The 27234-nt window shown below is 61.3% G+C and overlaps 3 protein-coding genes across 3 annotated transcripts; all 3 read right to left on the reverse strand.

Moving 5' to 3' along the window:
- Positions 1-322: 322 nt before the first annotated feature.
- Positions 323-4011, reverse strand: TBX10 (T-box transcription factor 10). Its single transcript, XM_070229180.1, has 7 exons — positions 3800-4011; positions 3620-3721; positions 3011-3182; positions 1672-1827; positions 1318-1385; positions 1021-1109; positions 323-609 (listed from the first exon to the last, which is right to left on the reverse strand). The coding sequence occupies exons 1-7, from the start codon at positions 4009-4011 to the stop codon at positions 323-325; spliced, it is 1086 nt and encodes a 361-aa protein (XP_070085281.1).
- Positions 4012-9952: 5941 nt separating this feature from the next.
- ACY3 (aminoacylase 3) lies at positions 9953-12328 on the reverse strand. Its single transcript, XM_070229181.1, has 5 exons — positions 12286-12328; positions 11391-11462; positions 11205-11279; positions 10976-11085; positions 9953-10135 (listed from the first exon to the last, which is right to left on the reverse strand). Exons 1-5 carry the CDS (start codon positions 12326-12328, stop codon positions 9953-9955), a joined length of 483 nt encoding a protein of 160 aa, XP_070085282.1.
- Positions 12329-18604: 6276 nt separating this feature from the next.
- LOC100053296 (aldehyde dehydrogenase family 3 member B2-like) lies at positions 18605-26803 on the reverse strand. Its single transcript, XM_023654583.2, is given in 12 exon segments — positions 18605-19137; positions 19418-19517; positions 20061-20227; positions 20936-21310; positions 21590-21671; positions 21792-21877; positions 22037-22078; positions 22081-22156; positions 22349-22459; positions 22886-23048; positions 26057-26191; positions 26451-26803. Coding segments are annotated over 12 exon segments (1755 nt in total). The 5' UTR covers positions 26684-26803; the 3' UTR covers positions 18605-18952.
- Positions 26804-27234: the final 431 nt, after the last annotated feature.

Here is a 27234-nt window from a genome sequence, read left to right on the forward strand (position 1 = left end):
CTCTCCTGAGGCCCTCCATCCCGCCCCCAAGGACAAAAGTGCTCTGACCACCCATGCCAAATCGTTTAATGTTGGGGGGGAGGGAGAGGTAAAGCATGGTTTGGAGGAGTCACCCCCAAGGCAGAAGGGGGCAGCTTGGGAGGTGGGAGGCCTGGTTCCAAGCCTGGCACGGTCTCAGCTTTGCTGTGACTCTGGGCAGTAGCCTCCCTCCCTGGGGTTGGCCTCCCCTGCTTTCCTTGGGAGGGGAGGGGTCTCTGCAGAGGAGGCTGGAGGGGGTGGGATCCAGGATAAGAGGACTCTGTCCACAGGGCTCCCACCATCACTACGGGTCCTGGCCAGGCCCCAGGCACATGGTGGTGGAGGACAGAAGCCTCAGCCCAGCTGGGAGGGCCAGCCCCCCCTGATCCCTGTTAGCCTGGAGATTGGGAAGAGGGTACGGTGTTGGTCTGGCCCTTGGGTTCCTGAGGGAGCTTGAGGCTCCGGGGTACAGGCCCTGATAGGTAATGGGCCGGTAGGTGGCCGGGGTCAGCAGAGCCTCAGGGGGCGCCAGCAGCTGATGGTGGAGCCGGGCAGGGGTCCTGGAGGTGGAGGCTGGAGCTTTGTTGGGATCTGAGGGAGGCAATGGTCTGAGTGGACCCCAGACCTCCCCTCACATCATCAGTCATCCTAGCTCCTCCCATCCCAAATTGCCCACCTCTCAGCCTTTGCGCTTGCTCTCCCCTCTGCCTAGAATTCCTTCCCTACCTTCTCTCTCTGTCCAAACCCTTCAGTCTTCCAAGGCCCAGCTTGGCAACCACCTCCTCCGGGAAGCCCACCTGACACTCCCACCCCTGCTCTCAGCACCTTGTCCCTGCCTTGGGCCTCATATCGTCTTAGAAGTCTCTGCCCCCACCTCTCTGTCCACACAGGTGCCCAGTGGGCTTGCTGAAGCCCCTTCCTGGAGGCCCTGTGGCCGTCCCCTCCCTCCCCGCCCACCGTGCAGGCTCTGATCCCTCTGTGTCTGTGGGCCTGAGGGCAAACCTTTTCCCTGCTCTGTGGGGCAGGAGCTGAGGCTGCTGCAGCTCCGGGCTGGGACGCCGAGCAGGGGCCGTGGAGATAGAGTCCTGAAGCTGGGGCAAGCAGGAAGGGGGCAGGGGGTCAAGGTGAAGAACCTGGGCCAAGGGTCGTGGTCAGAGTCAGACAGCAGGACCCCAAGACAAGTCAGTGGGTGCGACCCTGAGACAAGGGTCAGGAGCTGAGGCCTCAGGAGCCGCCTGGGGCTGGGGGGAGGGGTTGGGGTAGGGCAGCAGGGCAGAACTGGCCAGGGCCGGACGGTACCAGGAGTCCGGGTCACTCTCCCTAAAGCCCTTGGCAAAAGGGTTGCTGGCGATTTTCAGCTGGGTGATCTGCAGAAGAGAAAGTGCAATTAGAGGTCAGCCCTGAGCTGGAGAAAGGCTATGGGGCCCAGGCTCAGCCACCCTGTCCCCTCGGGACCCCCAGTCCCTCGGCCCAGGAACCACAGAGCCCGTAGTGTGAAGGCAGGGGAATGACTGCGGGCAGATGCCCACAGAGTCCCAGGGAAGGAGGGAAGGGCAGGCGGCTGTGTGCATGTAGCGGCTAAAGCCTCGGGCCGCAGTCTCCATCCCTGTGAAGTGGGCTGGCAGCTGCGTCAGGAGCTGTGGTCCGACCCACCCGGTGGTTCTGATACGCCGTCACAGCCATGAACTGGGTCTCCTCGAAGATGAAGGACTTGAAGTTCTCCTGGGCATGGCGCTCGCTGTCCTTGCGTGGGTCCACGAAGACCACGTGGAAGCGGGGCTGGTAGCGGTGCATGGAGTTGAGAATGATCTGTGGGGGGAGTGGAAGGGGCTGGACGGGGTGGGGGGGGGCGGGCAGCAGCAACCCCTCACTGAGGCTGAAGCCCTTCTCCCCGGAACAGAGAGAACATGCTGGGCCTGCTGCCCCCCTTTCTTGTGATGGTGGCGCAGGGTCTGAACTTGAGAGGCTGCAGTTCTGTGTCGAAGGCCCCTTTGTGTCTGAGCATCCTTGCCGCTCCCCCGTCCCTCACACCCGCGTCCCAGCTGTCGCCTCTTCCTGCCGAACGTCCCAGAATCGGACCGCCTTTCCCACCCCAGCTGGCCACCATCCTCTTTCTCCTGGGGATCCTCTTCTCCTCTTTCCTCAGCTGCCTCTTGACTGGTCTCCCTGCCTCCACCTGGCCCCTCTGTCCATTCTCCACACACAACCCCCGTGAGCCATAGCGTGTCACCCCCCGCTCAAAACCCTCCTGGGGCTCCCACCCCGCACAGAGTAAAAGCCAGAATCCCCTTGGCTGGCCTGGCAGACCAGCCCTGGCAGCCTCTAGGATCTCTTCTCCTCCCTCCACCCCTCCTCCATCCACTCCAGCCACATGGGAGCCTCCTTGCAGTTCCCCCAACTTGCCCAACATTCTCCAGCCTCAGGGCCTTTGCACTTGCTGTTCCCTCTGGCTACAAGAGCTCCCCTTTCTATATGCGCAGGCTCCCTTCTCCACTTCTCTTCAAACAGCCCCTCAGCCCCTCTCCCAACAGAACAGCCCCCTTCCTGGGTTCCTTTTTCTCCTGGCATTTGTCACCCTCTGAGACACTGCATGCAGAGTCTTCTGGATCCTTACTGTCTCCCCTACCCCAAGAGGTGAGCCCCACGAGCCAGGGACCTTGTGTGTTTGACAAAGTGTCAACAGTGCTGTGTTCCTGCAGCTACAACAGGCCTGGCCCGTGCTGGGCGTTTCATAAACCTTGTTCACAAGGAGGACAGTGTTTGCTGGGACAATCCCACACCCCCAGCCCACTTCCCCACCTGCCTGGACCGTCCCCTCCACTGTCCAACCCCCAGCCAGGTGAACTTGGCCCCAGCAGCAGGTGGGGGTGCTAGGCACCAAGGCCATTGGGCATCAAAGGTCCGGCCAGCCCTGGCTCCAGGCTTCATCACAATCAGACCTCAGTGTCCCCTGCCCTGACCCAACCCCTCCCCACTGTGGCCCAGGCCTCACGTGGCCGTTGTTGTCCAGCAGGTTGTTGGTCAGCTTGAGCTTGTCGAAGGACACGATCTGGCGCATCCACTGCGCGCCCTTGGCCGGCGAGTCGGGGTGGAAGTGCACGCGGCCGGGTGTGGCCGGGTCCGCTTTGCCTGCCACCAGCCAGGCCGAGCTGTGGAAGGCGTACCTGGGAAGCAGAGCGAGGTGGCAAGGGTGCCCCGTCTGCACCCCATGGAGCCAACGGCGCCTCATCCGCTGCCCCCATGGAGCCAAGGCTGACAGGGGAAGGGGCTGTCGCCGTCTCCGTGACTGCCCATGCACTGTCCCCATCTCGCACCCCAGGAACCAGAGGCTCCAAGAATGCTGTGCAGCCCTGAGTTCCCTGTGGCCGCACCTGCTGCCCTGGGCTAGCTCACTCCGCCCAGGCTAGCCCACTGCCCACTTCAGGCTCAGCTGCCTGAGCTCAGCTTCCCCCTGCCATCCAGCCTCCCACTATTGCCCCAGGACAGGCCTCACTGGCACGGCTCCAGCTGACCCCTGCCTCTGCCCAGAGTGCAGGTAGGGGTCTGTTTTTCCATCTCAGCGCCTGAGGTCTGAGCCGCTTCCCCCTGGCCAGCCCCAGACCTGTATCTCTTGTCATCCAGAGGCACGAAGTCCATGAGCAGGGCGTAGTCAGCCAGCGTGTCCATGCCCAGGATCTTCACCTGGAAGGTGGGAAACATTCTCCTGCGGGAGGGAGGGGCTCAGCACACTTACTCGGCTCCGGCCCCCAGCCCCCACCACACACACCCCCGCTGCTCACACCTGCCGGCCTTGGTGACAATCATCTCTGTGCCCAACTGGTTGAATTCCTCCCACAGAGCCTTCATCTCCAGCTGGACCGTCACACTGGACACACGAGGGTTCTTGGGGCCCTGCCCAGTGGGCTCAGCCACAGCTGGGGCCTCTGTGGAGCTGGTGGAAGGGCCCGATGGGAACGGGGAGTCCAGCCGGTGCTCCCAGCTAGAGCTGGTCATGGGCAGGGGGTAGGTCTCTGAGGCTGCAAGTACCCCAAGGCCTGCAGAGAGGAAGGCTGGGGAGAGAGGATGGAAGCCTGGGACCCTGCTCCCCTCACAGAGCCCCACTCCACCCAGCCAGCCCTCACCCTTCAGGCTGCACCTAGGTGCCTTTTCCTCCAGGAAGCCCTCCCTGACTGCCAGGCCTGTGTTCCCACAGTCTTCCTGACTCAGCATCACCTCGTGAGGTAAATGCTCCCTGAAAGCTCCTGGAGGCTGGAGACAGGGCCTCTCTGGCTCCCAGGGAATCTTTGAGCCATCAGGGGGCCTTGTGGCCTTGAGCAAATTGTTTCACTTCCTGGAGCCTCAGTTCCCACATCCATCACAAGGGGTTCTTGATACCCGCCTCGCACGCCCAATGTGAGGATTTGTGAGGACACGCCCAGGGCCTGGCACATGGGAGGCCCTTCATAAATGACACCTCTAATGAATAATGGTTCACATGAGGCCCTGGGGGTGGGTGTGGGGGTTGGGGGTCTTTCTTAGCTCCCTGGAGACCCCACTGCCTGGTCCCCTTAAGGAGAACTGAGCTGAGAGGAGATCTCTGAATTACTATGAACGACTCTCATCCATCTCTGACCTCGAAACCCTGCCCAAATCCTGCCTCCGGAAGCCCATCCTAACATCTTTCTTCTCTGGCCTCCTCGCTTTTTTCTAAAGATCCCATCTTTTGATCTGTAATCCTAGCACGAGCTTTGGCCCAAAGCTTTGCCACCCTCCACCCTTCTGGTTAAAAAAAAAAAAAAAAATCCTGACTATAACGAGATACTACTTTCCATCCACGAGGATGGCTATTGCCAAGAACAAAACAAAAAACAAGACCCAAAGCAGAAAATTGCAAATGTCGGCGAGGACGTGGAGAAATCGGGACCCTTGTGCAATGTTGGTGGGAATATAAAATGGTGCAGTCGCTGGGAAACAGAATAACAGTTCCTCAAAAAATTAAAGAGAGAATTCCCATACGGTCCAGCAATTCCACTTCTAGGCACATCCCCAAAGAATTGACAGCAGGGCCTGAACAGACGAGGGCATCGGTGGCCACAGCGGCATGTTCACAACGGCCAAAGGTGGAAGCAGCCTCAGTGTCCATCAGTGTATGAACGGGTACACAAAATGTGCTCTATCCGGACAATGGGACATTATTCAGCCTGAAAAACGAAGGCAGTGCTGACACTTGCTACCACATGGATGACCCTGGAGGACATTATGCTGTGTGAAATAAGCCTGTGACAAAAGGACAAAGACCGCATGATTCCACTCATAGGAGGTCCCTGGAGTCGTCAAATTCATAGAGACAGACAGTGGAATGGTGGGTGCCAGGGCTGGGGGAGGGGCGTGGGGACTGACTGTTTAATGGGGACAGAGTGTCAGTTTTGCAAGATGCAAAAAGTCCCGGATGGACGGTGGTGATGGCTGCACGACAATGTGAATGTACTTAATGCCGCTGAACGGTGCGCTTAAAAATGGGTAAAATGCTAATTTGTATGCTATGTGTATTTTACCACAATTAAAAATTTAAAACTAGGAGAAAATATCCTGAAAAAGAGACTCTTAGTTTCTAGCAGTCGCCAAGGGGCCGAGGGCCTGGTAAAACCACAGGACGCCCTGGGCAGAGGTGGAATGTCGGTGCTGGCTGGCTGGCTGGACGGATAGGTAGACGGGGGAGGGAGAGTCCTGGGGCCTTATAGCGTGTAATGAGCTAACAGGTGGGCAGTGCCTGGCCAGAGCTGGTGCATAGTGGGTGCCTGGTGAGAATGAGGGGCCCAGGCCCCGTGGCCCCATCCTTAACAGCCCTGAGAGAGTGTGGGAAGTGGCACCTCACTAAAGGCCCTGGGAGTTCTGCAGTCTGGGGGCGGTGGGTCCCCCTGAGGGGGATGGGTCACATCAGGTCTGCCTCCCCCAGAGGGGCATGAAGGGTGGATGGACTGATGTCCCCACCGCCTGGACAGGCCCTGCCAGTAGCTCTGCTGCCCTGTGGGGCAAGTAGCTCCTCCAGATAACCAATACCAGTGCCCAGGGTCCACGGCGATGGGTCCCAAGGGGAGAGGCTCATGGCTTCACAGCCTGGGGGCTTCAGGCTGGTCACCGGCTCCCAAGTCTTCTCTGAGCCCACCCCCTGCCCACTCCGGTCAGTGTGCTGGCCCTCAGTGCTTTCAGGAACCCTGGGGAGGGGCCTGTCCTCTGCCTGGTTCTTCTAGAAACCAGCGCCCCTCTGGGTCAGGAGCTGCCAGTGTCCCACTGGCATCAAGTCGGGTCTGAAGCAGCAGGTAGAGGCTTCTCATCTAGCCCCCATCTTGATACTCAAGGGTGAGGCCCAGAGAGCGGAGGGGACAGGCCCTAGGTCACCCACGCCTGACAAGGCTGTCACCACCCAGAAATGGCTCTGTCCCCCCACCTGTCAGCACCCCCATATTTACACTGGGGTGGCTGCAAGCCCGTCAGCCCTGCCCTCGCAGGACCTGAGGGCTCAGCCTGGGGTGCCCCTGCCCCACCCCCTCGCCCAGGGCCTGGGTCTAGTGGGGTTTCCTTGGTCCCCATGCCCAGTCCCTACCCTGCCCCACTCACCCTGGAGCCTGAGCCCACCCATAGGGCCGCCTCAGCTGCCTGCACTGTACCTGCCATGGGGACAGCCCGGACGTCCAGCTCCTGGAGAGGCCCCGCTCAGCAGGGGCCGGGCTGCAGCTGCCACCCGAGGGGCCCCTGCCTGCTGCGAGGGGTGGTCAGCCGCTCCTGGTCTCCTGGTCCGTCCAGCAGCACCGCTCAGCTCTCAGGCGCTCAGGGCCGTCCTTCCCTCCTAGATCGCGCAGGTCTTGGTTCTCCACCCGAGCCGGGCACCTGCTCTGCAGGTGGGACCCTGGCTTTGGGATGTGCGAGACCGCTTCTCCAAGACGCCCTCAGACTGGACTGTGTGCGGCCACTGGCTGGGCTCGTCCAGCTCCAGGGCGGTGCTGTGCGGGAGGAGGGCAGGTGGGAAGGCTCTGACGTCGCGCAGCCTCCTCTCCCGCTGCCGGTCCCCCCTCCTGGCTCCCTCCCTTCCCCAGCTAGGAGCCCCCCAGCCATTCCTGATCAATGGGCCCAGGTGCCGGGGCGGGAGGCCCATCTTGAGGATGCGTTGTGTGATCCGCAGGGGCCCGGGCCTGGCTGACTGGAGGGGCTGGGGCCGATGGGGCTGCGGGGAGGGTGGAGAGGCCACAATAGCGGGAGGAGGGCAGAGCATGGAGGGCTGAATGGCAGAGGTGGTGCCCTCTGACCAGGACCCGGACCCCCGACCTGGGGCTGCCAGTGTCCGATTACAGGAAAGTGGAAGAGGAAACGTGAGGGGGCAGCAGCCAGTGCCGGCAGGGGCGGAGAACCGGACTAGGTGGCAGGAAGCCAGGTCCTCCTGACAGTCCCTGTGCCTCAGTTTCCCCAACTGAACTAAGTGCATAATCTCTTCTGTCTGGGACCGGCTGGCCCAGCCTGGGAGCAGTAAGCTGTCCCCATCCTGGGTGACGATGCCTACATAGTCCCCGCAGGGCAGGAGACTGGCCCAGGTCAGAGACCTCTGGTGCAGGTGTCTGCTCTGCCCATGTATCTGTCTGTTTTCTCCAGCCTGACCAACGCCTTCTCCAGGCTGTCCCTGCCTGTCCGGGGCTGGGCATTCAGGGCACACACGGATCACTGGTCGGGCAGGCAGGAGGCTGGGATCCCCTGAAGCTGGTAGCTCATAGTTAAGAGTGCTGTTGGTCATTCCATCCCTGTCATATGGCCCAGGGAGGGGCATCTGCCTAGATCTCACGTTAGCCCGTTCTGGGAGGGAGCATCTCAGGCTAGCCCCCAGGCCAGAGTACTAGGCAGGAGCACCCCAGGCTAGGCTGGGCATGCTCAACTGGGGTCCCCAAGGTGGGTGGGACCCCCCCTACACACACCTCCTCCAGAGTCTAGCACTGGGGACGTGGGGTTGCCAGAGACCCATACCTAAGAGGGGGCACCGGGGGCTGAGGGTCAGAGGAGCTGCCCCTCTCGGAGTGTGACATCCCAGAACCTCAGGCCACGGGCAGACCTCTCCTCTCTTCAGCTCAGAGATGCCACTGCTTCAGTCCCCTGTGCCTCAGATCCCAGCCTGCGAGCCGGGAGGGTCCTGTCGGGAGAGGGTGGGCTGACCCGGGCACAGACCCATGCCTGGCGGGGGCAGGAAGGCTGCACCCGCTCTGGGGTTTGCTGCCAGGCAAGATGGGGAGGCGGTTCTCTGTGCTTGTGATGGAGGATCCCAGGGCTCCCCGGGGCCACCCAGTGAGGTGTGGCCGTGCCACCCTGTCCCAGAAGCCGCAGGGGGGCGGAGGGGAAATGGGAGAGAGGATGGAGTCGCGTGGAGGCTCCACACCAGTCCCAGTGGCTCCCCCTGAGCCCAGATTCCCAGGGGCGGGCCAGCCCAGGGTTCTATTGACTCCTGGTGTGCGTATGTGTGTGTGTGTGTGTGCGCGTGCACATGCACATGTGTTGCACATGCCTTTCTTCTGTGTGATGGGAAACCCCCCCCCACACACACACAGGTGCATGAGCACACTGACACCCCACCCCACGGGCACACAGACAAACTGAAGGCCCAAGGACCCACCACCGTTCGTGTGCACATGCACAAGCTCCTGTATGCACGGATACACACACTGTCTGTCTTACACACACGCGCCATGCACACACCTCCCTGCACAGCCTCTTCCCCGGTTGGCCTGCCCTTCCTGCCCGAGGCCCCTGCTGGCCCCCTGCCCCCTCATCCATCTTGCCTGCCAGCCCGTCCCTGGTGCCCCCATATCCTTCACACCTTCTCATCTCGCTGCTCAATAGCAGGAGGCGGCGAGGCAGCCGTGGCCGCAGGGAGATGGATGAGTCAGGCAGGGGGACACAGGGGCCGGGGAGTGATGCCCAGAGAGGACGGCGCCCTGGGTGCCACCAGCCCTGCTGTCGGGTGGTGTGGACAGTGTGAGGCTGCATCCGGATGCTGTCCCACCCTGCCCAGCTCAGCCCTGCTGTGTACACGCTGGAGAGAGGGTCAGGACCGAGGGGCCTCCAGCAGCAGACCCCGTGTCTGCTCCCCACCGATGCTGATGCAGAGTCCTGGGCTGGTGCTGGGGGCTTGGCCTCCCTGGGAGGACCTCTTTCTTCCGCAAGCTGAGACACTGCCTCCCTGCGTCCCCGTGCTTGGACGGGCCGTGCTCGGTGGGGAGAGCCTTGCTGAGCTGCACGCCTGCCCCAGCTGTGAGCCCCCATGGGCTGCAGCCTCATTACACACCTGGAAATGCTGGGCTATGTGCCGGCCACATACAGATCCCCCCAGAAGAACGCCCCAGGTACTAAGGCTCTCGGAAACACGCATGTGCAAAGACGTACACACACACACACAGCACCTGGGGCAGGGACACACACGGATACCCACACACATGTGCACATACGTGGGTACATGCTTCTGCTCTCCCAGATTGACTCTCTGGCGCTGGGAGTGTAGGGGGTTGGGGGGCCCCCGTCTGGGTCACCGTCTCCTCTGGAAGTCCCTCTGCTGGCCCCAGGACAGTCTTTTTCCAAGTTCCCCACACACTGTGGGATCTTCCCTCTGGGCCCTGATGGACAAGCATGGGTGCGGAGATAGCCACCACTGGCCCCAGGACACACAGCATGTCCAAGACCACCCTGGGCCAGACCTGCCCCAGACCCTGAGGTCACAGAGAGGGGCCACGCAGGACAGAGGATACAAGCCATGGACCCTGGAAATCTTCCATTTTATAGAATGGGAAACTGAGGCATGGAGGGGTGAGGGGTGGCAAGGAACATGGTACAGAGTGGGTGGCGAAGGGCCATGGGCTGGGGATTGTGCCTCAGGACCCATTGTTCAGATGAGAGGGCTGAGGCTGGGCAGGTGTGGCCCGGGTTAGGGATGGTGGGTGGCAGCGGGGGCCAGCGTGGGCAGGGTGGGCATGGAGAATGTGAGCTGCTCAGTCTGGACGAAGGCAATGCCCTTCTCAGAGTGGGCAGCCTCGCTGATGGACCTGGGGGACACGGTGGACTCCCTCTCATAGAGGTGGCCCTCCCTGGAGGAAGGAGGCGGAGACCCCTGAGACAGAAACCCATCCTTGCAGAGTTTTAGCATTCCTTGGTCCCCTCTGATCCGAGGGGAAGTTGGAGTTCCACTGGAGTTCCACTGGCAAGTTGCTGGCCCACAGGGACTCATCATGGAGGAGGAGGCTCTGGCTGGTCACTGGTGAGGGGGTGCCCCCTCTGAAGCCCCTCTCATCTCTGAAAGCCAGGTGGGGAGCTTGGGGTACCATTACTAAGGAGGCTGGGGCGCCCCGGCCGCCTGGGCCCTGCAGGACACAAGGGCCACGGAGGGCGTGGATTGTGGCCCACAGCGACCCCATGTGGCAGCAACAGAGCAGCAGCTGGTGTCCCGCCCATTCTTCCCAACCTCCTTCTGGTGGGTAGAAGCAGGACCGCGCGATTCCGGGAACATTCAGGAAGGGGAGGCCTGGAGAAGGAGACGCTGGACTCTCTGCTAACTAACGTGCAGAGGGTTGCTCAAGGAGTTAATCGGAAATTAACCGGAAAATAAAGAGAGGGCTCTGTATTTGCGCCTCCAAGCAGAGGAACTGGGGCTTGCCTGCCCCACACCCCCGCCCTCCCTCTGCCTTCTGTGGCCAGGAGAGCCGTGTCCAGACTGTTGAGGAGTCCCCTTGTGCCTTCCATGGGTGCTGTGACGATCACTGTGGCCCCGAGTTCCAGGCCTGAGCGTGAGGTTCCCGGGGAGGCAGGAGGGAGCCTGGGCTCCTGTCCTCCTGCTTCTGTTTCTAAGGTGCTGGTGATCTTGTGGGAGGCACCTGTGGTCCCTCCCTTTGGGCCTCAGTTTCCCCTGACACCTCCAAGGCTGTGACCCAGGAGTCCCCTCCCCCTGCCACACCTGCAGCTGAGGATGCACGGTGCCTGCCAGGTCCCCGGCCCCCGGGCGGGGGAAGTCCACGGAACTCAGGAGTCTGTAGGTTTCCATCTGGAAGGCAGGAAAGGGCGTGCCTGTGTGGGAGACTGGCTGTGTGAGCCCGGCCTCTCCTCTTTGGGCCTCGCTTCCCTCCCCACCCCACCACTGGCAAGTCCCCCGGGGGGGTGCTGCCCTGGCTGGAGAGCTCAGTGACGTCCAGAGCTGCAGCCACTAGGGCTCTCATCCTTGGTCGGCGGCACGCCCTGAGGCTGGGGACCCAGCTCCAGGGCTGGGGATCCGGAGAACAAGGGTCAGGCAGGTGCCCCAGATGGAGGTGCTCCAGACCCCAGGCCCCGCCCATCACCCAGCCCCGCCCCCTTCCCCCCAGGTGGCGGCCCACCTGTTCCATTCTTGGCCACTGAGTTGCTGAGTTCCTGAGTTCCGTTGTGACTCTTCTTCCTGGACAGCTGTTCTGGAAGACACGGCAGGGCAGCTCGGGCTGCCTGGAATTCCTTCCCCACCTTCTCTCTCTGTCTGAACCCTTCACATTCTTCCAAGGCCCAGCTTGGCAACCACCTCCTCCGGGAAGCCCACCTGACACTCCCACCCCTGCTCTCAGCACCTTGTCCCTGCCTTGGGCCTCATATCGTCTTAGAAGTCTCTGCCCCCACCTCTCTGTCCACACAGGTGCCCAGTGGGCTTGCTGAAGCCCCTTCCTGGAGGCCCTGTGGCCGTCCCCTCCCTCCCCGCCCACAGTGCAGACTCTGGTCCCGCTGTGTCTGTGGGCTGGAGGGCGAACCTTTTCCCTGCTCTGTGGGGCAGGAGCTGAGGCTGCTGCAGCTCCGGGCTGGGACGCCGAGCAGGGGCCGTGGAGATAGAGTCCTGAAGCTGGGGCAAGCAGGAAGGGGGCAGGGGGTCAAGGTGAAGAACCCGGGCCAAGGGTCGTGGTCAGAGTCAGACAGCAGGACCCCAAGACAAGTCAGTGGGTGTGACCTTGAGACAAGGGACAGGAGCTGAGGCCTCAGGAGCTGCCCGGCCTGGGGGGAGGGGCTGGGTAGGGCAGAAGGGCAGCACTGGCCAGGGCCGGAACCTCTGCAGGGGCAGGAATGGAGTATCAGGCCCCGAAGGTCTCGGTCAGGGATCAGCCGTTTAATGGGAGAGCGCCCCTGAGACGCTGCAGGAGAGTCAGAGCAGCTCGCTGGCTCTTCCTTAGGGCTGCTGTGGCTGGCCCTGCTCAGGACCCTCGCTGGCTCCTCACTGCCCCCGTAAAGTCCGAACCCTCCACCTGGCCTTGCCTGCCGCCGCATCAGCTTTCACTCCAGCCACACTTCCAAGCATCGTGCTGGTCTCACCTCCAGGCCTTTGCACCTGCTGGGCCTTTCCCGGGAAACTCCTTTCCTCTCTTCACCTGGTTAACTCCTTCTCCACTTGATTGAGACACTGCCTCCTCCAGGAAGCCCTCCCTGACTGCCCTTGGCCAGGTGAGATGCTTTGTGTCACCCCCACCCCTGCATTTAACCTCCTGGGTTGTGGTTGCTGGGTTCTTCCTCCGTCTCCCCCAGTAAGCTGAGGACAACGCCTCGGTCCTATTTCCCATTCTCTCACGTGAGCTGGCCAGAGCCTGGCTCAGAGAAGGGGCTCATCAAAGATCAACTGAAGAAAAGTGTGAACAGTGGTTGGGGCACAAGACAAGTAAACACAGCCTGTGGGGCTGATCTGAGGCAAGCCCGGAGTCTGAGGAACCCAGAGGAGGCCCTGACCAGCTGGAGTCAGGATGGGCTTCCTGGAGGAGGTGATATCAATCTGGATTTCTCCCAACTGAAAAGGGAGGAATGAGTATCCTAGGCAGAGGGGTATGCACTACTGGTGGCCAGAGGGGGCGTCTGAGGTGAGGACTTCAGGGCCAGGCTGAGGGGCCACATGTTCCTCGGAGCTGGTGCAGGGGCCTGGAGGGGGGCGGGGGTTGAAGACCTGCAGATGCAGATCAGGGCTTCCTGGGCCTCCAGGGCTGGGGTGAGCAGCTCTTAGGCCGGGGGTATTTACATGCCTGGAGGTCCCCAGGCAGGAAGTGTCTGTGCCACGCTGGCGGAGAGCAGGGGGCCAGGCGTGTGGCTGAGGGCAACCCAGAGGTCAGGGGCACTGGGGTCTCCCTGCCCAGCTCCACCCCGCACTGTTACTGGCCGCTGCCATGTCGAGTTCAGGTCCTGCAGCCAGACTCCTATCCTTACCCTCTGTCCCTCTTTGGGGAAGGGACAGCTCCACCCCCCGGGGCCAGGTAGGGCTCCCACTGGAGAGCTGCACTTAGCCTTGGAAAATTACCTCCAGGGACCCTTGAAGGCTTGGGATGAAGACAAACCCCCCAGAGAGAGCCCCAGAGGGCAGCCAGGTACAGGCTGTTGACTGCACGGGTGTCCTGCCAAAGGGGCGGGCCTGGAATCCAGCCTCATGCCGCTGACTGAGCCGTGGGCCACCCCCCACCCGCCCCCGCCAGGACCCTGCAAGTTACTTATTGAGGCATCAGCCTTGGTGGCCATCCAGATGAGGTGTCCCCCTCTCCCCACCCCCTCAGCAACATGCTTCTGTCCTTGCAGCCCCCAGGGGGCCAGGGTCACTCCCAGGCCACCCTGACCATGAAGGGCTATGATCTGTGGCATCCCAGCGTTATGGCTCTTTGATGCTTTAAACAAAATTTCAAACGATTTCATCCAGTATTATGAGTCGTTTCCAGGGACAGGTGTAACACAGATGCCTCAGCTGCTCTGTTTTGGAAATGACCCTCAGACCCATTTTATGGGAGGTGGAAACTGAGGCTCAGGCAGAACGCCCAGGGGCACACAGGACACTAGAGGTGGGGCTGGAGTTGGAACCCAGGGGCATCCAGTCTGGGCCCATCCTCTCCCTGCTGCCCTCAAGGGGGAAGGATGGAGGCGAAGCCCCCTGCACCCGGCCCGGGAGCCTGTCCCTCCCCCAGCTCAGCTCTTGGGGGCGGGCGAGCTGAGGATGGTCCAGAGGTCCCTGAGGAGAGAGGCAGAGCCGGGCAGTGAACTGTCCAGTCCGGTCACCCAGTGCCTACTGTACGCCAGGCCCTGGGGCCCTGAGGTTGGGCTTCCTCCAGGCATCTGGTCCCAGGCCTTCCTCACCACCAGACTTGGGCCTCCCAGGCTGGTCCAGCCCTGCTCCAGAACCAGGCCCACCAGCTCAGGGCTCCGGTGGCTGGGCCCCCCCAGGCCAGCCCTCTTTGCAACTGCTCAGATCACTCACAACTCACGAGGAAGGCTGGGCCCCCTCCGCTCTCCTGTGCTCCCCCCGTTGACTGTGGGATTGTGGTTCCCATCAGGGCAGCTGGCACCTTAAGAGGGTGGGGGGTGGGGGTGGTGAGCCTGGGTCACCGAGGGGCTGCGGCTCCCTAACAGCTCCCTCCAGAGGCCACCCCCTCCCGGGATCTGGAGCCTCAGCAAAAGGAGGGCCTTGGAAGCCGCAGAGGCTGGGCAGCCCTCACTCACTCCTGGGCTCGAGGTGGAAGGACTTGGCGGTGGTGGTGGAGCGAGTCAGTGGGTGAGCCTGTGTCTGCCCCCCTCCCAGTCCCTGCTCCCTGCCCTGCACGGGGCGGGGGTCTCATGGCCCTGCTTTCCAAGTCAGAAGCTGTGGTCTTTGTTCCAGGGGCCCACCCCGGGGGGCTGGCTTTCTGCTGACTCGGTGCTGGGCCTCTTGGAAAGGAAGGAAGTCCTTGCTTGGCAGTCCTGGCTATTTTGGGGGTTCCTGGGGGCCAGGGTGCTGCCTGCCAGGGGGTGCTAGGCCCCCAGCTCTGGAGAGGACAGCAGCTGGGGGTCCTGGAAAGCTTCACTTCCCTTAGCTGGGGTCCAGCGACCCTGTTTCAGAGGGTGTTTATAGAATGGAGCTGGGGCAAGAGCTCCCAGAAACAGCAGCCCCCAGGCCTGACAGAGTGCGTGTGTGTGTGTGCATGTATGTGTGTACACGCCAGCATCTCCGTGTCTGAGGATCTGTGTATTCACGTCTGTGTTGTGTGTACCGATATGTGTACTGCCTCAGAGCCCTTGACTCTGACTTATCCCTGACAGGCTGTGTGACCTGGGGAGAGTCAGTGGCCTCTCTGAGCCTTGGCTGCTGCCTGTGAAATGAGAGCGAGGCTCTCTCCCAGCCCGGCAGCTGTGAGGAATGAAGGAGCAAAGTTTCCAGCACAAGCTTGGGAAACAGGCACACGCACAGCAGACCCTGGCATGATGGGGCGCGGAGGCACCGTGGGTCCAAATTCCTCACTGCGGGTGGGGAAACAGGCCCAGAGAAGGGTCAGAACCTGAACTGACCCACAACACTGTAAGACTTGGCCCAGGAGAGTCACGTGACCTGGGAGCCACGCCTGAAGGCCACCGTCCAGCCGCTTTGGAGCGCCCTGCCTGAGCGTCCACCATCCTGTCCAGGCTCTGAGCCCGCTTTGGCCTCTGCTCACCCGCCCCCTCTGCTGGCCTTTCACAGCACCCTCATCGCAGCCTGTTCCTCCGTCCCCCTTAGGACCACCCTGCCCACTTCTTCCTACAGCCCTGGTGTCCTGGGGTGGGGAGGTGAGGAGGACTTTCCCATAGTGTCCTTTTTCTTAATGGCCCACTCTGGACTGTGGCTGGTTCCACAGTGGAACCCACACCTATGGCTGAAGCTGAGCCCTGAGGGACCCTGGGGCTGCCCCCAAGCCTTGGGGCAGCAGGATGTGGTGACTGCTGGACAAGGAGAGGCTGCTGTCACAGACCTCGAGGCCATGACGGAGCCCTGAGAAGCTCTGGGAGGTGTGTGGCTGGGGGGGGGCCCCTGCGGCAGGGCCTCTGTGCCCGACACTGGCTCGACGTACATAAGAGTCTGGACTCCATTGCATCCTGGAGTGGGGACCCCTGGGTCCCAGACACGTGTGATCCCACTTAACCCACACACCAACTCTAAGAGGCAGGGGGGAGCCCCATTCTACACGATAAGAAATGGGGATTCGGACAAGCTAAGGGACTTGCCCACAGGTCCCCAGGGACGCTGTGGCAGTGGGGGCACGTGAACCCAAGCTTCCTAGGTGGTGGGACCATGGCGGGTAAGCGTAGCGTGCTATCGAGCCGGATGAGGGCCACGGAGACGTGTCTGGAACTGCGGATGGATTCCTGGGGGAGGCAGTGCCTGCGTGGGGCTGGGGCTGGGTTGGAGCGGGAAGGGAGGGCGTCCTGGGAGGGGAGAACAGCCTGAGCAAAGGCAGAGGGTTCAAGGCTGTCGGAACCTCTGTATTGCTGGGTCGTAAAAAGCAGGACAGTTTGTTCCGTGTCCAGAGGACACTGCCTCCAGGACTGGGCCCCGTCAGCCACGACCGCAAGAGCGAAAGGCTGGGACTGCGAAGGATGGAGTGAATAGGGGACACTTGTGACTCCGTGGCCTCTCTTGAGCAGCCTCCCTGGGGTAGAAGGAAGAACCTGCTTCCCAGTCTCCCTTGCAGCTAGGATGCAGTCACGTGACTCTGCTCCACCAATCAGGTGAGAGGCTGCCATCTCAAGGAGCAGGATGCTGGGCACGCCGGTGCAGAGCCCAGCTCATGGCTGGACTCCAGGAGACAGGGCCCCAGCTTTCTCTGGGTGACCCTAGGAAGTTTTCTACCCTCTCTGGGCCCCAAGGACAAGACGTCTGCTCCGCCTGTGGGCTTTGCAGTGGACAGACCGGGTGTGAATGCAACCAAGCCTCAGAAGCTTCAAAACTTAAAAACTTGGTCTCTCTGAGCCTCAGTTTCTCTACCGTTAACTGGACTAAGAACACCCATTATAGAGATTTTAGGGGTGCGGGGCGGGGGCTCACCATGCACAGTCTCCTTTCATCCTCCCCAGATGCCCGTGAAGCTGGTACTACTGACAGCTCTACTCCATAGCTGAGGCTCAGAGATGGCTCACACATGCCCAGGATCACACAGCCTGTCTATCACAGAGCCAGGATTCAAAGCCAAGTCTGCCTGAGTCCAGACCCTGTGCCCTTGACCCCTGCGCCAACTGCCTCAGGGCAGGAAAGGGGCGAGGTGTATGGGCCCAACGGAGAGTGGGGAAAAAGCCATCTTGACTGCAGATGCCGTTATGAAGTCATTCTGGGACTGCTCTCCTGCCCTGGTGGCCCCACGGAGCCACGTTTTCCTGGAGGTTTTGTCCCCTATCTCAACCACAGCAACTAATGGCCAAAGAAGGCAAAGGGAGCAAGACTGGGTGTGGTTTGGGCAGGGAAACACTTGCGTCTTCAATGAACTGTATCTTTTGTTTTTTACTCGCTGGACCCACTGCCCAGACCATGGCTGGGAGACCCTCTGATTCTTCTCAAACCTCCTGGCTCTCTCTTTTCAGCCCAGTGGTTATTTTGACGAAGCAACTTCCCTGGGCAGGGGTGGGGAGAGAGGGACTCTCTTAGACCCAGGCTCATTGGTCACTCAGCTTCTACCTGGGCCACTTACCCATCTATCAATTCACCCATCCACTCACCCAACTATCCATCTTACTCGTCCATTCACTCAACCACTCACTTGCCCTTCTACCCACCCACTGTATCATCCATCCATCCATCCATTTATCCATCCATCCATTCATCTTTCCATCCATCCACCCACTCACCTATCCATCCATCCATTCATTCATCTGTCCATCCATCCACTCATCTTTCCATCCATCCACCCACTCACCTATCCATCCATCCATTCATCTGTCCATCCATCCACTCATCTTCCCATCCATCCACCCACTCACCTATCTATCCATCCATCCATCTGTCCATCCATCCACTCATCTTCCCATCCATCCACACACTCACCTATCTATCCATCCATCCATCTGTCCATCCACCCACTCACCTTCCCATCCATCCACCCACTCACCTGTCTATCCATCCATCTATCCATCCATCCATCCATCCATCTTTCCATCTATCCTCTCACTTCCTTATTCTTTCCTTCATTCATCAAAAACCCCTGGCAAGCACCTCCTTTGACTCCATCCTGTACCATCTTGGAGTCAACCATCCCCAACACTTCCCAGGGTGGGCAGAAGGATCATACCTCCCCTTCTGCCCTCAGCCTCAGGCCACTAGCCCAGTTTTCCCATGGCTCTGAGGGGTGAGGAGCCCATTGAAGCAAGATTGGAACTGGGCTCCCAGGGTGAGGACTAGGGAAAGAACAAGAGGCTGGTCACAATGGACCAGATATGCTGTTTCCTGATCCCCGACTCCACATCTCTCAGGAAAGCCCACCATCTCTCAGCTCTACCCTGCTTTCCTGTATAAACTCTGTCCCATCTCCAGACCTCGGTTCCCCCATGTGTCAGATGAAATGATGAGATTTAGATTCTGCCGACCCTGACCTCCTTCCGATAGCCTAGGGCAGGGGTGACAGATGTGGCCAGCATGTGACATCCCCGGCCTGTGCCCATAGCAGGCACCACTGATCAACTGTTGTACACCTTCCTATTGATTCCACACACAGCGTCAGAGGCTTTGTCAGTGATACATGTCAGGCAGCCACTACCAATTGGCCGCATCTGGGTTCAAGATCAGATCACTTCAGGTCAGACAAACCCAGTTGCCCAAACCAGATGTGAATGGAGCTGTTTGAAATTGCTCTGTATTTTGGGAGCCTATTTATGGATCTGACACAAGGGAGTCCTTTCTAAACACAAGAGCTGCCCAACCTTGCAAGGGGATGAGTTCTCCGTCACCAGACATATCCAAGCAGAGGGTCGACAAATCTGTCAGAAGGCTGCAGAGGGGACTTGGGCCTTGAAAGGCGCTGGCCCAATGGCCCAGAGGTCCTGCCCAGTCAGGGGTCCAAGATCCCAGGAGCAGGATCTTTGCAGTCCAGGACAAGAGACTCCACCTTTCAGAGACCACTGGGCATCTTGGCAGCAGCAGGCCAGAGGGGTGGTGAGAGTGGGGCACTGGAGGTGGGCAGAGTGCTCACAGCAGGGTACAGCTCTGGGGGCCCAAGGACCAGCGTACTAGCCGCTGTTTCCAGTCAGGATAGGGCGGGTAGTGGATATCGTTGAGCTTCTCCAGGCCTGGGGGGGAGAGCAGGCAGGCGCGGTGGTGGGAAAAGGTGTTGAAGGAGAACTTGCCGTGGTATCTTCCCATCCCGCTGTTGCCTGCATGGGCACGGAAGTGAAGGTATGAGGCCGGGCAGCCCACCCCGCCTCAGCAGCAGCCCACTGCCCAGGCAGAGCCCACCACTGGCAAGGAGTTCCGAGAAAGCCAGGCCATTCTAAGAGCCACTTTGCAGATAGGGAAACTGAGGCCTTGAGAGGCCCAGGACCTGGATCAAGGTTGGACTGTGAGTGAAGGCAAAACTGGGCCTCCTGGTTCTCGGGTGTCACCCCAGGCTTCCCTGGGGGTGGGGGCTGGAGGGTGGAGGAAGGCAGGACTCACCGACGCCCCCAAGTGGCAGGGATGGCAGAGTCAAGTAGGTGAAGCCGTCATTGCCTCCGAAAGTGCCGCTGCTGGTCCTATCCAGCATCTCGTTCACTACCTGGGAGGAGTGGAGGAGGCCAGATCGGGGGTCGTCAGCAGAGAAGAGGGCTCCCCCTGCCATGTACTTTCCACATTGAGGGGAGCCCATGACCGTGAGAAATGGCAGTGGGGGTGGCAAGTGGCAGTAGAGCGCAGGCCCCACTGTGCGCAGCCTGGCTCGGCCTGTCAGGTCCCAGCTTGGCTCTGCCACCATCCCCGCTCCGGGGTCTCTGCTTGCCCATCCAGAACCTTTGCACAGTTTAGGAAAAGGGGGCTCTCTGGGCAGCCAGATAGGAAAATGTCCTTCTTGTCCTGGCAGAGGCTGTCCCAGCCACGGCAGACAGCTGGCGAGCCACGCATTTGGCAGGTTTTTGGCCCTCCCCGAACCCTCTCTGCCAGGTGCCCTTGAGCAGGGAGCCGACATCCAGGTGTCCTGGATTATAGTCACACTAGAAGCATCATCTGCTGCCCTAACCCTCGCAGGGTGGACTGTGAGAGGGGAGGTAGCGGGTCTGCCCCACTTCCAGCCCCTCTGTTGCCCCAGCCCTGCCTGAGCCCCCACCTCACTGCTCTTGGAGAAGGCGTACAACACCAGGGGCTTCTCCCGGCGGTTGATGAAGTCGATGGCCTCGTCCAGGCTCCTCACGTTCACGATGGGCAGGATGGGCCCGAAGATCTCCTCCTGCATCACCGGCTCCGTCTCCTGCACGTCCACCAGCACCGTGGGTGCTGTCCAGGCACAGGGGACGGCTCAGCCCCGGGGTGGGGCCTCCGGCAGCGCCCAGGGACCCAGGGCTCCAGGCTCAGGGAGGTTCTAGGGAGGGGAGTCTCCCCAGAGCCCCTGAGAAGTGACCGTGAGGGGTTCCCCAGCCTGACCAGGGGACCAGGGCCTACGGGGCCCAGAGAACCCCTCAGCCTCGGTCTTACAGTCGGGGGGTGACGGGATCTTAGACCCCTGGAGTCCGAGGTCCCAACCTGTTAGAGCAGCAGCGTTGCCGGCTGTGCCATGTGGCCTGGGAGAAGGGGCCGCTTTGTAATCACAGCACAGCAGACACTCAGGGCAGGTGCTGGAGTTCAGCACGCAGGCTCAGAGGACCTGGGGTCACAGCCCCGGGGAGCCCCGGGGAGCCCCGGATCGTAGGACGGAAGTTTGGAATCAGAGCACTCACTCGGGGCCCTGGAATGCTGGGGTCCCAGCTTAGAGAATCAGAGCTGGGGCCAGAGTGTGGCATTATGGGGTCACGGACGCAGACCGTGGCATGGGGACTGCTAGCGTCACGGTGTCGCAGCACCGAAGCCGGGGACCAGGCGGGGCTCTGGCAGCGGGGCCGTGGGAGTCTGAGGCCCAAAGGTTCGGGCTGGGCCCAGACTCGGGGCCCGGCTGTGCCTCCAGCGAGGGGGGGCCTTAGCCTGGGGGGCGGGAAGAACGCAACTCACCGATGTAGCGATCGCTCTGGTCACTCTGGCCCCCGATGGCCACGCGGCCGCAGCCCAGCAGGCCCTGGAGCCTCTGGAAATGCTTGTCGTTGATGATGCGGCTCAGGTTCGGGGAGCTCCGGGGGTCTTCGCCGAAGAAGCGGGCTATGGTGCTCTGCAGGGCGGGCAGCAGCCGCTCCTGCATCTCGGGGCTGCACAGCACGTAGTCGGGGGCCACGCAGGTCTGGCCCGTGTTCAAGTAGCGGAAAAAGGCCACGGTCTCGGGGTCGCAGTTGTCATCCACGTAGCAGGGGTTCTTGCCCCCCAGCTCCAGTGTGACCGGTGTCAGGTGCTTGGCGGCTGCGGTCATGACGATCCTGCCCACTCGAGGGCTCCCTGGGGACATGGGAGTTGACTCCCATCCTCAACTGGCCTCAGCCAGATGGTCCAGGCACCACCCCTCTGGCCCATCCTGCCTCACCCACTGGATCTGCCCCTGGCCCTGCCACCCCAGGATCCCACTCCTCCAAGCCTCCAAGACCCAGAGGCCCAGCCCACCTGCCTGGACTGATTGCCATCTGGGACACTCCCCACCACTGGCCACTGGCTGCTCCCTCCTGACCTTACTCTCCAACATCACCCCTCTCCCCAGGACTCTGCGGGGGTCACCCTCACCCGTGAAGAAAATGTAATCAAACTTGTGCTCCAGCAGCTGCCCCGTCTCCTCGGGCCCGCCCAGCATCACAGCAAAGCAGCTCTGCAAGGGAGGACGGGTGGCTCAGGGGACACCACAGGCCCCAGGGACAACTGGACCTCCCCAGCCGGCAGGGGCACAGGTGTGGCACGCAGGGCACTGAGGGGGCAGAGTGGCCCTTACCTGGTCCAGGTACTGGGGCAGCACCTCGGCCAGGACCTTCTCTGTGCTTGTGCTTATTTCTGATGGCTTCAGCACCACACAGTTCCCTGTGGAGGCAGAAGGGGGAGACCCAGAGGCCGGACTCAGAGAGCAGAGTCACAGGCAGGGCACACAAGGCTGGGGGCACTACAGGGACAGAATGCGGGGGGCCCCTTTGGGAAGGGCTATGGGACAGGAGGGCGTGGGGCTCAGGGTCCCCTCCTTACCTGCTGCGAGGGCGCCCACCAGGGGCACCAGGGTCAGGTTCGGGGGTAGTTCCAGGGGGTGATGATGAGCACCAGGCCGAAGGGCTCCTTCCGGATGAAGGTAGAGCTCAGCTGCATGAGCTGGGGTGCAGGATGGATGGTGGGACCCTGTGGAGGACCACTCCACAGCCCACCCCCACAGGGCAGTCCCCATCAGGAGATGGAGGTCCCGAGAAAGTTAGTGACTCACCCCGGGTCAGAGGTGGCGAAGGGGCCTGGGCTGGAGCTGCCCCTGGGCACTGCCACCACCCCTCCCTCGGCCGGCGGCCTCACCAGGTTCTTGGTCGCTGGCTCGTCCTTCATCCAGGTGTGCAGGTTCTTGAGGGCTAGTGTGACCTCCGTCTGGCACATGAGGAACTCAGATATATCCGCCTCAAAGGCTGACTTCGGTGGGGGTGGAATTCGGGGGTCAGGCTCAGGGCAGGTCCCGGAGGGGGTCTACTGCAAGGGGACTGGGTCCCCAGTGGTCCCCACTGGCAATATGGAGACAGTCTCCGGGGCAGAATAGCCGGTCCCCTGGGAACTGCACAGTGAGTGCTAAGGTCACAGGCCCTGGCCGTATGATCTGTGCTCCAATTCTGGCTCTGCCACTTCCTGGCCGTGGAACGTTGGGCAAGAGACTTAATCCCCACACACCACAGTTTCCCCATCAGTACAGCTGTGGAAACTGCCTGACAGGTTTGATGAGTTAGAACGTCAGGGAAGGGTCTGTGAAATCAGCGGGAGTGACTTAAGGACGCAGCCAGCCCTTCCTCCCCCCACCCCCTGCCCATCTCCCCCCACCCCTGCCCGCCTGCCCTGCTCACTCACCTTGCGCAGGTCCCGAGCCAGCGCCTCCTGCAGAAGCTGCTGGTTGTCCCGCAGGAAGCGTCCCAGGCCCTCAAGCTGGGTGGCCCGGAACTCAGCCGGCCGCGTGCGCCCCGCGCTGAAGGACTCCCGCAGCCTCTGCAGTGTGTCCCTGAAGGGGTCCATCCTGCCAGGAGGGGACAGTGTGGGCCGGGGCTCCCCCATCTTCGCGGGCACCCTCCCCAGGCCCTGCCTACACCTACGTGGGCTCACAGACACCCCCACAGGGACTTACCCCAGGTATAACCCCGCACCCCTCCAGCACACGCACCCGGCCCAAATTCATGCCTGGCCCCACTTCACCAAGGATTCGTCAGATGGTGGGCAGGGCCCCCGCTAGGCCTAAACCAGGGTCCCTGAGGGTTCTTCACCTCAGAGGCCACAGAGCATTTCTGATGGCAGACGGGGAAAATGAGGCTGGCGTGTGCCACAGGTCCTTGGAGCGCGAGAAGGGCTCAGTGTCTGCTCTGGGGAGGAGGGCCTGGACAGAGTCTCAAAGCAAGGAGCAGAAAGGGGCGTTCGGGCGGCCGGGGTCCACGGGCAGGCGGAGGTGGAGGGGCGGGCTGGCAGAGCTGGGGCCGACTGGGACCCGAGCCCATCTTCAGCCCGACGGAGCCCCAGAGGCCTGAGGAGGGCGGGGGCATGGAGCGGAGAGAAGGGGCCCAGCGGGGGGTGCTCAGGAAGAGGGCCTGCCCAGACCCAGAGCAAGAGTGGGGTCTGAGCACCCCAACCTAGGGCTGCAATTCGGGCAAAGCGTTTGTGTGTCTCTGTCTCTCTGTGTGTCTCTGTCTCTCTGTCTCTGCATGTCTCTGTGTGTCTGTATGTGTCTCTGTCTCTCTATGTGTCTCTGTGCATGTCTCTGTCTCTCTCTCTCTCTGTGTCTCTGTGTGTTTCTGTGTCTCTGTGTGTCTCTGTGTCTCTGTCTGTCTCTGTGCATGTGGTTGTGGACTGTCTTCAGCCTTCAGCAGCATCTTACGGGCCCTGCCTGAGACCTTAGAGGGGCGTCAGCTGTGGAGTGGGATGGGGCTTGTATCCCCACTGGGCACCCTGCAGGCCAGTGGCCCCATAAGCACCCCTCCCACTCCCAGGACCTCGGCAGGCCCCTCCTCCTCTCTGAGCCTCAGTCTCCTCATCTGGGAAGTGGGGCCAGCATTCCCGTGGGAGTGCACAGCACAGCCAGCCAGGCCTGGCCATCCGACCCTCGACACTCGGTGGGCCCTGTGGTTGCTGTCTTTAGCAACAATAAGACAAGGAGAGCGGCCTGCCCTGCACTATGGGCGGTCGGGGAGAGGAATGTGGAGAGCCAGGGATGCTGGGCACGTTCCTAGACAACACCCGCAGACACACTCTCCCTTCCCACACAGTGAGGCTGCCATTCCTAGCACACTTCATCCCCTGTCATCGGGGCAGGACCCTGCTATGTCCCGGCTGTCTGGAGGACACTGCCTCCAGGGGGTGATCAGGAAAGACTTGTTACTGTGTCCAACCCTTGTTGTGGGCTGGAAGGGGACTGGCCCTCTCACAGCCAGGCCCAGGGGAAGGGGGAAGTCCCACCGAGACCCTTGCCCAGATTGCAGAGGGGCAGAGTGGAGCCAGGCCCAGGCCCAGGCCCAGGCCCAGACCCAAGAGGACCTGGGGGCCATTTTCTCCTGGGTGCTTCCTGGAGGAGCTGGGCCTGGTGGGGCTGCTTTGGACCCAACTCTGGCCACTGTCACTGCCCACCCTCAGTCCCAGAGTCGTCCTGGGGTACCTGCAGGCCTTTGGGTCCCAGGGCTGCCCCAAAGCTCTGCCTGGAATGCCAGCATCACCCTCCCGCCCCCAGCTTTCCCTGGCTGGGGTTCCAGCAGCTCCTAGGCATCTCAGCCCTGCTCTAATTTCGTCCATGCCTCCCCAGTGCCTCAGCCCTGAATCAAGGCCCAGAGTGGAGGAGTCTGGGGTGAGCTGTGGCACCCAGGTGTCCTGATTTCCACCCCAGGACCCCGGCCCCAGCTCAGTTACATCTTTCCTGGCTGAGGCAGCGGGACAGGGGTTCCCTGCCTTTCTCAGCTGTCATTGTCTCTGTCCTCACCGTGCACACTTGGAGTGCCTGGGGACAGTCTCAGGCTTCACTTGTCCATGGCCAAGTGCCCAGGCCTAGCCCCATCGTTGCCAGCAATATGAGGAGCGAACGGCTAGGTGGGGGCTGAGGTCAGCTGCACCGCCAGAGGGGCCAGAGCAGGACAGCTGGCTCCTGCTTCCTGCCCAAGGTGCTTCCTCACCTGTCCCCCACTGCAGGGGACCAGGGACCCAGGGCTTGCTGAGGAGGGGCTGATGGGGGCTCCAGGCTTCTTACCAGGCAGGCCCAAGCTGGATCTGGGCTACATAAGTGACCACAACAGACCTAGCCAGCCCTCACAGAGCTCAGTCTAGACACAGAACAATGGCATCAAAGACAGTATAATTATAAACATGAATTGGTGTGCCACAAGCTCTGAGGGAGGTTGCTAGAGACCCCACGAGCAGCCTCTGACTTCCATGGGAAACGGAGGAGCTCTCGGAGGGCAGATGCCCTAGACTGAAGGATCAGCATGTGCAAAGGGCCTGTGGGGGAGATTTGGAGAAACAAGATGCAGCTGGGCAGGTCAACAGCCTGACAGGATCTTCACCCAGGGAGCTGGGGTTTATTCCATGGGCAATGGGCAAACCGCAGAACTCAGGCTGGCGGGGGGCAGCAGAGCTGGCTCCCGGAGCTAAGTGTTTGTCATGCTTCATTTCATTTAAGCCTTGAGGGTCTTAGTATTATCCCATTGTAAGGATGAGGAAACCGAGGCTCCGTAAGGTGTCCTGACTTGACTTGCCCCCTCACAGCTGCACTATGGCGGGTTCAATGCCAGTCCGGGTAGCCCTCCAGCCCCTTCCCACCACCATGCACCAATGTGTGCCCTGCGCTTTTTATCAGCTTCTCAGCATCTTTCTGTAGCTTCCAGATTTTCTACAATGAGAATGCAATACTTCCAGAACCAGAAATGAACAGTGAGCGTTTCTCTTACAACCTGAAACCCAAGACTGAGCTCCGGCCAGACCTCCCAAGGAGCTGCTTCTTCGCCCTCCCGGCTCCTCAGCCCTGATCCTGATCACAGCCCTGGTGACACTTGCCTGGCTGGCCCTGTTCGTCCACATCCTGCCTCCTTCCCAGGCTGGGAGCCGCTCAAGGGAAGACAGGATCTGTCCCCACACAGCACAGCCGGGCCAGCACAAGGCCGGGGACAGAGGGGTCCTCCGAGGGTGCTCCTGGGTGCCAAGGGGTAGAGGGTCGAGTGGGGGATGAGGCTCAGATGGGATAACTGACCTGAGGCCACACGGCACAGCCAGAGCAGGACAGCATGCCCCTCCCTGCGCTGAGCCAGGCCCCCCAACCCTGGGGCCCCATATCCCTCCTGCGCCCCCTGCCCCCGTGCTGCTGGCCCCTGCCCAGTGCCATTTGCCCTGTGGCCCCTCTGCCCCTGGCCCTCGCCCCCTGGGCCCCATATACCCCTGTGCAGGCTCCAACCTTGGCTGCTTCACGGCGCCTTTGACCCCTTTCACCGACATTCTGCCTTCAGATGTGCTGATAATAGTCCTAGTCCAGCTCCCGCCCCGACCTCTGCCGACTGTCAGTCCCCCTGGGAGCGAGCGGCTGGCTGCCTCCCACAGGACTTCATGTGCCTGAGCCTGGGAGAGGCACAGCACCTGGGGCGACCTCACAAACACCGGGTTGGGCTGATCTCCTTCTGAGTCACACATCTACATCTCTCCTGCCGCCAGCGATTGGCTGTACACGCCCTGGCACAGTGGGCCCGGGAACAGGTCTGGTAACTCCGGGTGTGCTGGGAGGGGCTGATAAGCAGAGAAATCCCCCAGGGGCCTTACAGGATGAAAATACAACCCTGGCAGCAAATGCAGCCTCCTCCAGGAAGCCCTCAGCCAGCCGAGCTGTATGGCCCACCCACATCCCTGCGCCAATTCCTCACGTCCGCCCTCCACCCCCACATGCCATGTGGCTCCTCCATGTCCATTCTCCTGATGTGCCCCACTGGCATCCTCTGGGCAGAAGAAGGGGCCGCAGTAGCTCTCGAGAGAGCCTGGACAGGCCCCCGGGGCATCTGTGGCTGCAGGACAGTGCCTCATTCCTTTGTTCCTGTCTTCTCCTGTTTACTCTGTGGTGCTGGGAAAGTTAGTTAACCTCTCTGAGCCTCTCTGTGGTGGCAGTAGCACTTACTTGTCATGGTTCTTTAGAGGCTCACATGGAAAGATGCAAGTATAGACAAGGCAGATCGCAGCTTCTGGAACAAAAT

The sequence above is a fragment of the Equus caballus genome, chromosome 12, assembly GCF_041296265.1.
Source record: "Equus caballus isolate H_3958 breed thoroughbred chromosome 12, TB-T2T, whole genome shotgun sequence".
NCBI classification, from domain to species: Eukaryota; Metazoa; Chordata; class Mammalia; order Perissodactyla; family Equidae; genus Equus; species Equus caballus.

What these genes read in the sequence shown, in the direction of transcription:
- TBX10 (XM_070229180.1), bottom strand. Translation starts at nt 4,011, where the DNA reads ATGACCAGCTCTAGCTGGGAGCACCGGCTGGACTCCCCGTTCCCATCG. An exon ending in CTGGATGACAAGAGATACAG is followed by an intron (nt 3,183 to 3,619) that starts GTCTGGGGCTGG and finishes TCTGCTTCCCAG; the next exon opens with GTACGCCTTCCACAGCTCGG. An exon ending in TGCTGGACAACAACGGCCAC is followed by an intron (nt 1,828 to 3,010) that starts GTGAGGCCTGGG and finishes CTCCCCCCACAG; the next exon opens with ATCATTCTCAACTCCATGCA.
- ACY3 (XM_070229181.1), bottom strand. Translation starts at nt 12,328, where the DNA reads ATGCTTGGAAGTGTGGCTGGAGTGAAAGCTGATGCGGCGGCAG. An exon ending in AGTGGCCAAGAATGGAACAG is followed by an intron (nt 11,280 to 11,390) that starts GTGGGCCGCCAC and finishes CCGGATCCCCAG; the next exon opens with CCCTGGAGCTGGGTCCCCAG. An exon ending in CCGTGCATCCTCAGCTGCAG is followed by an intron (nt 10,136 to 10,975) that starts GTGTGGCAGGGG and finishes TTTCTGTCTCAG; the next exon opens with GGGTCTCCGCCTCCTTCCTC.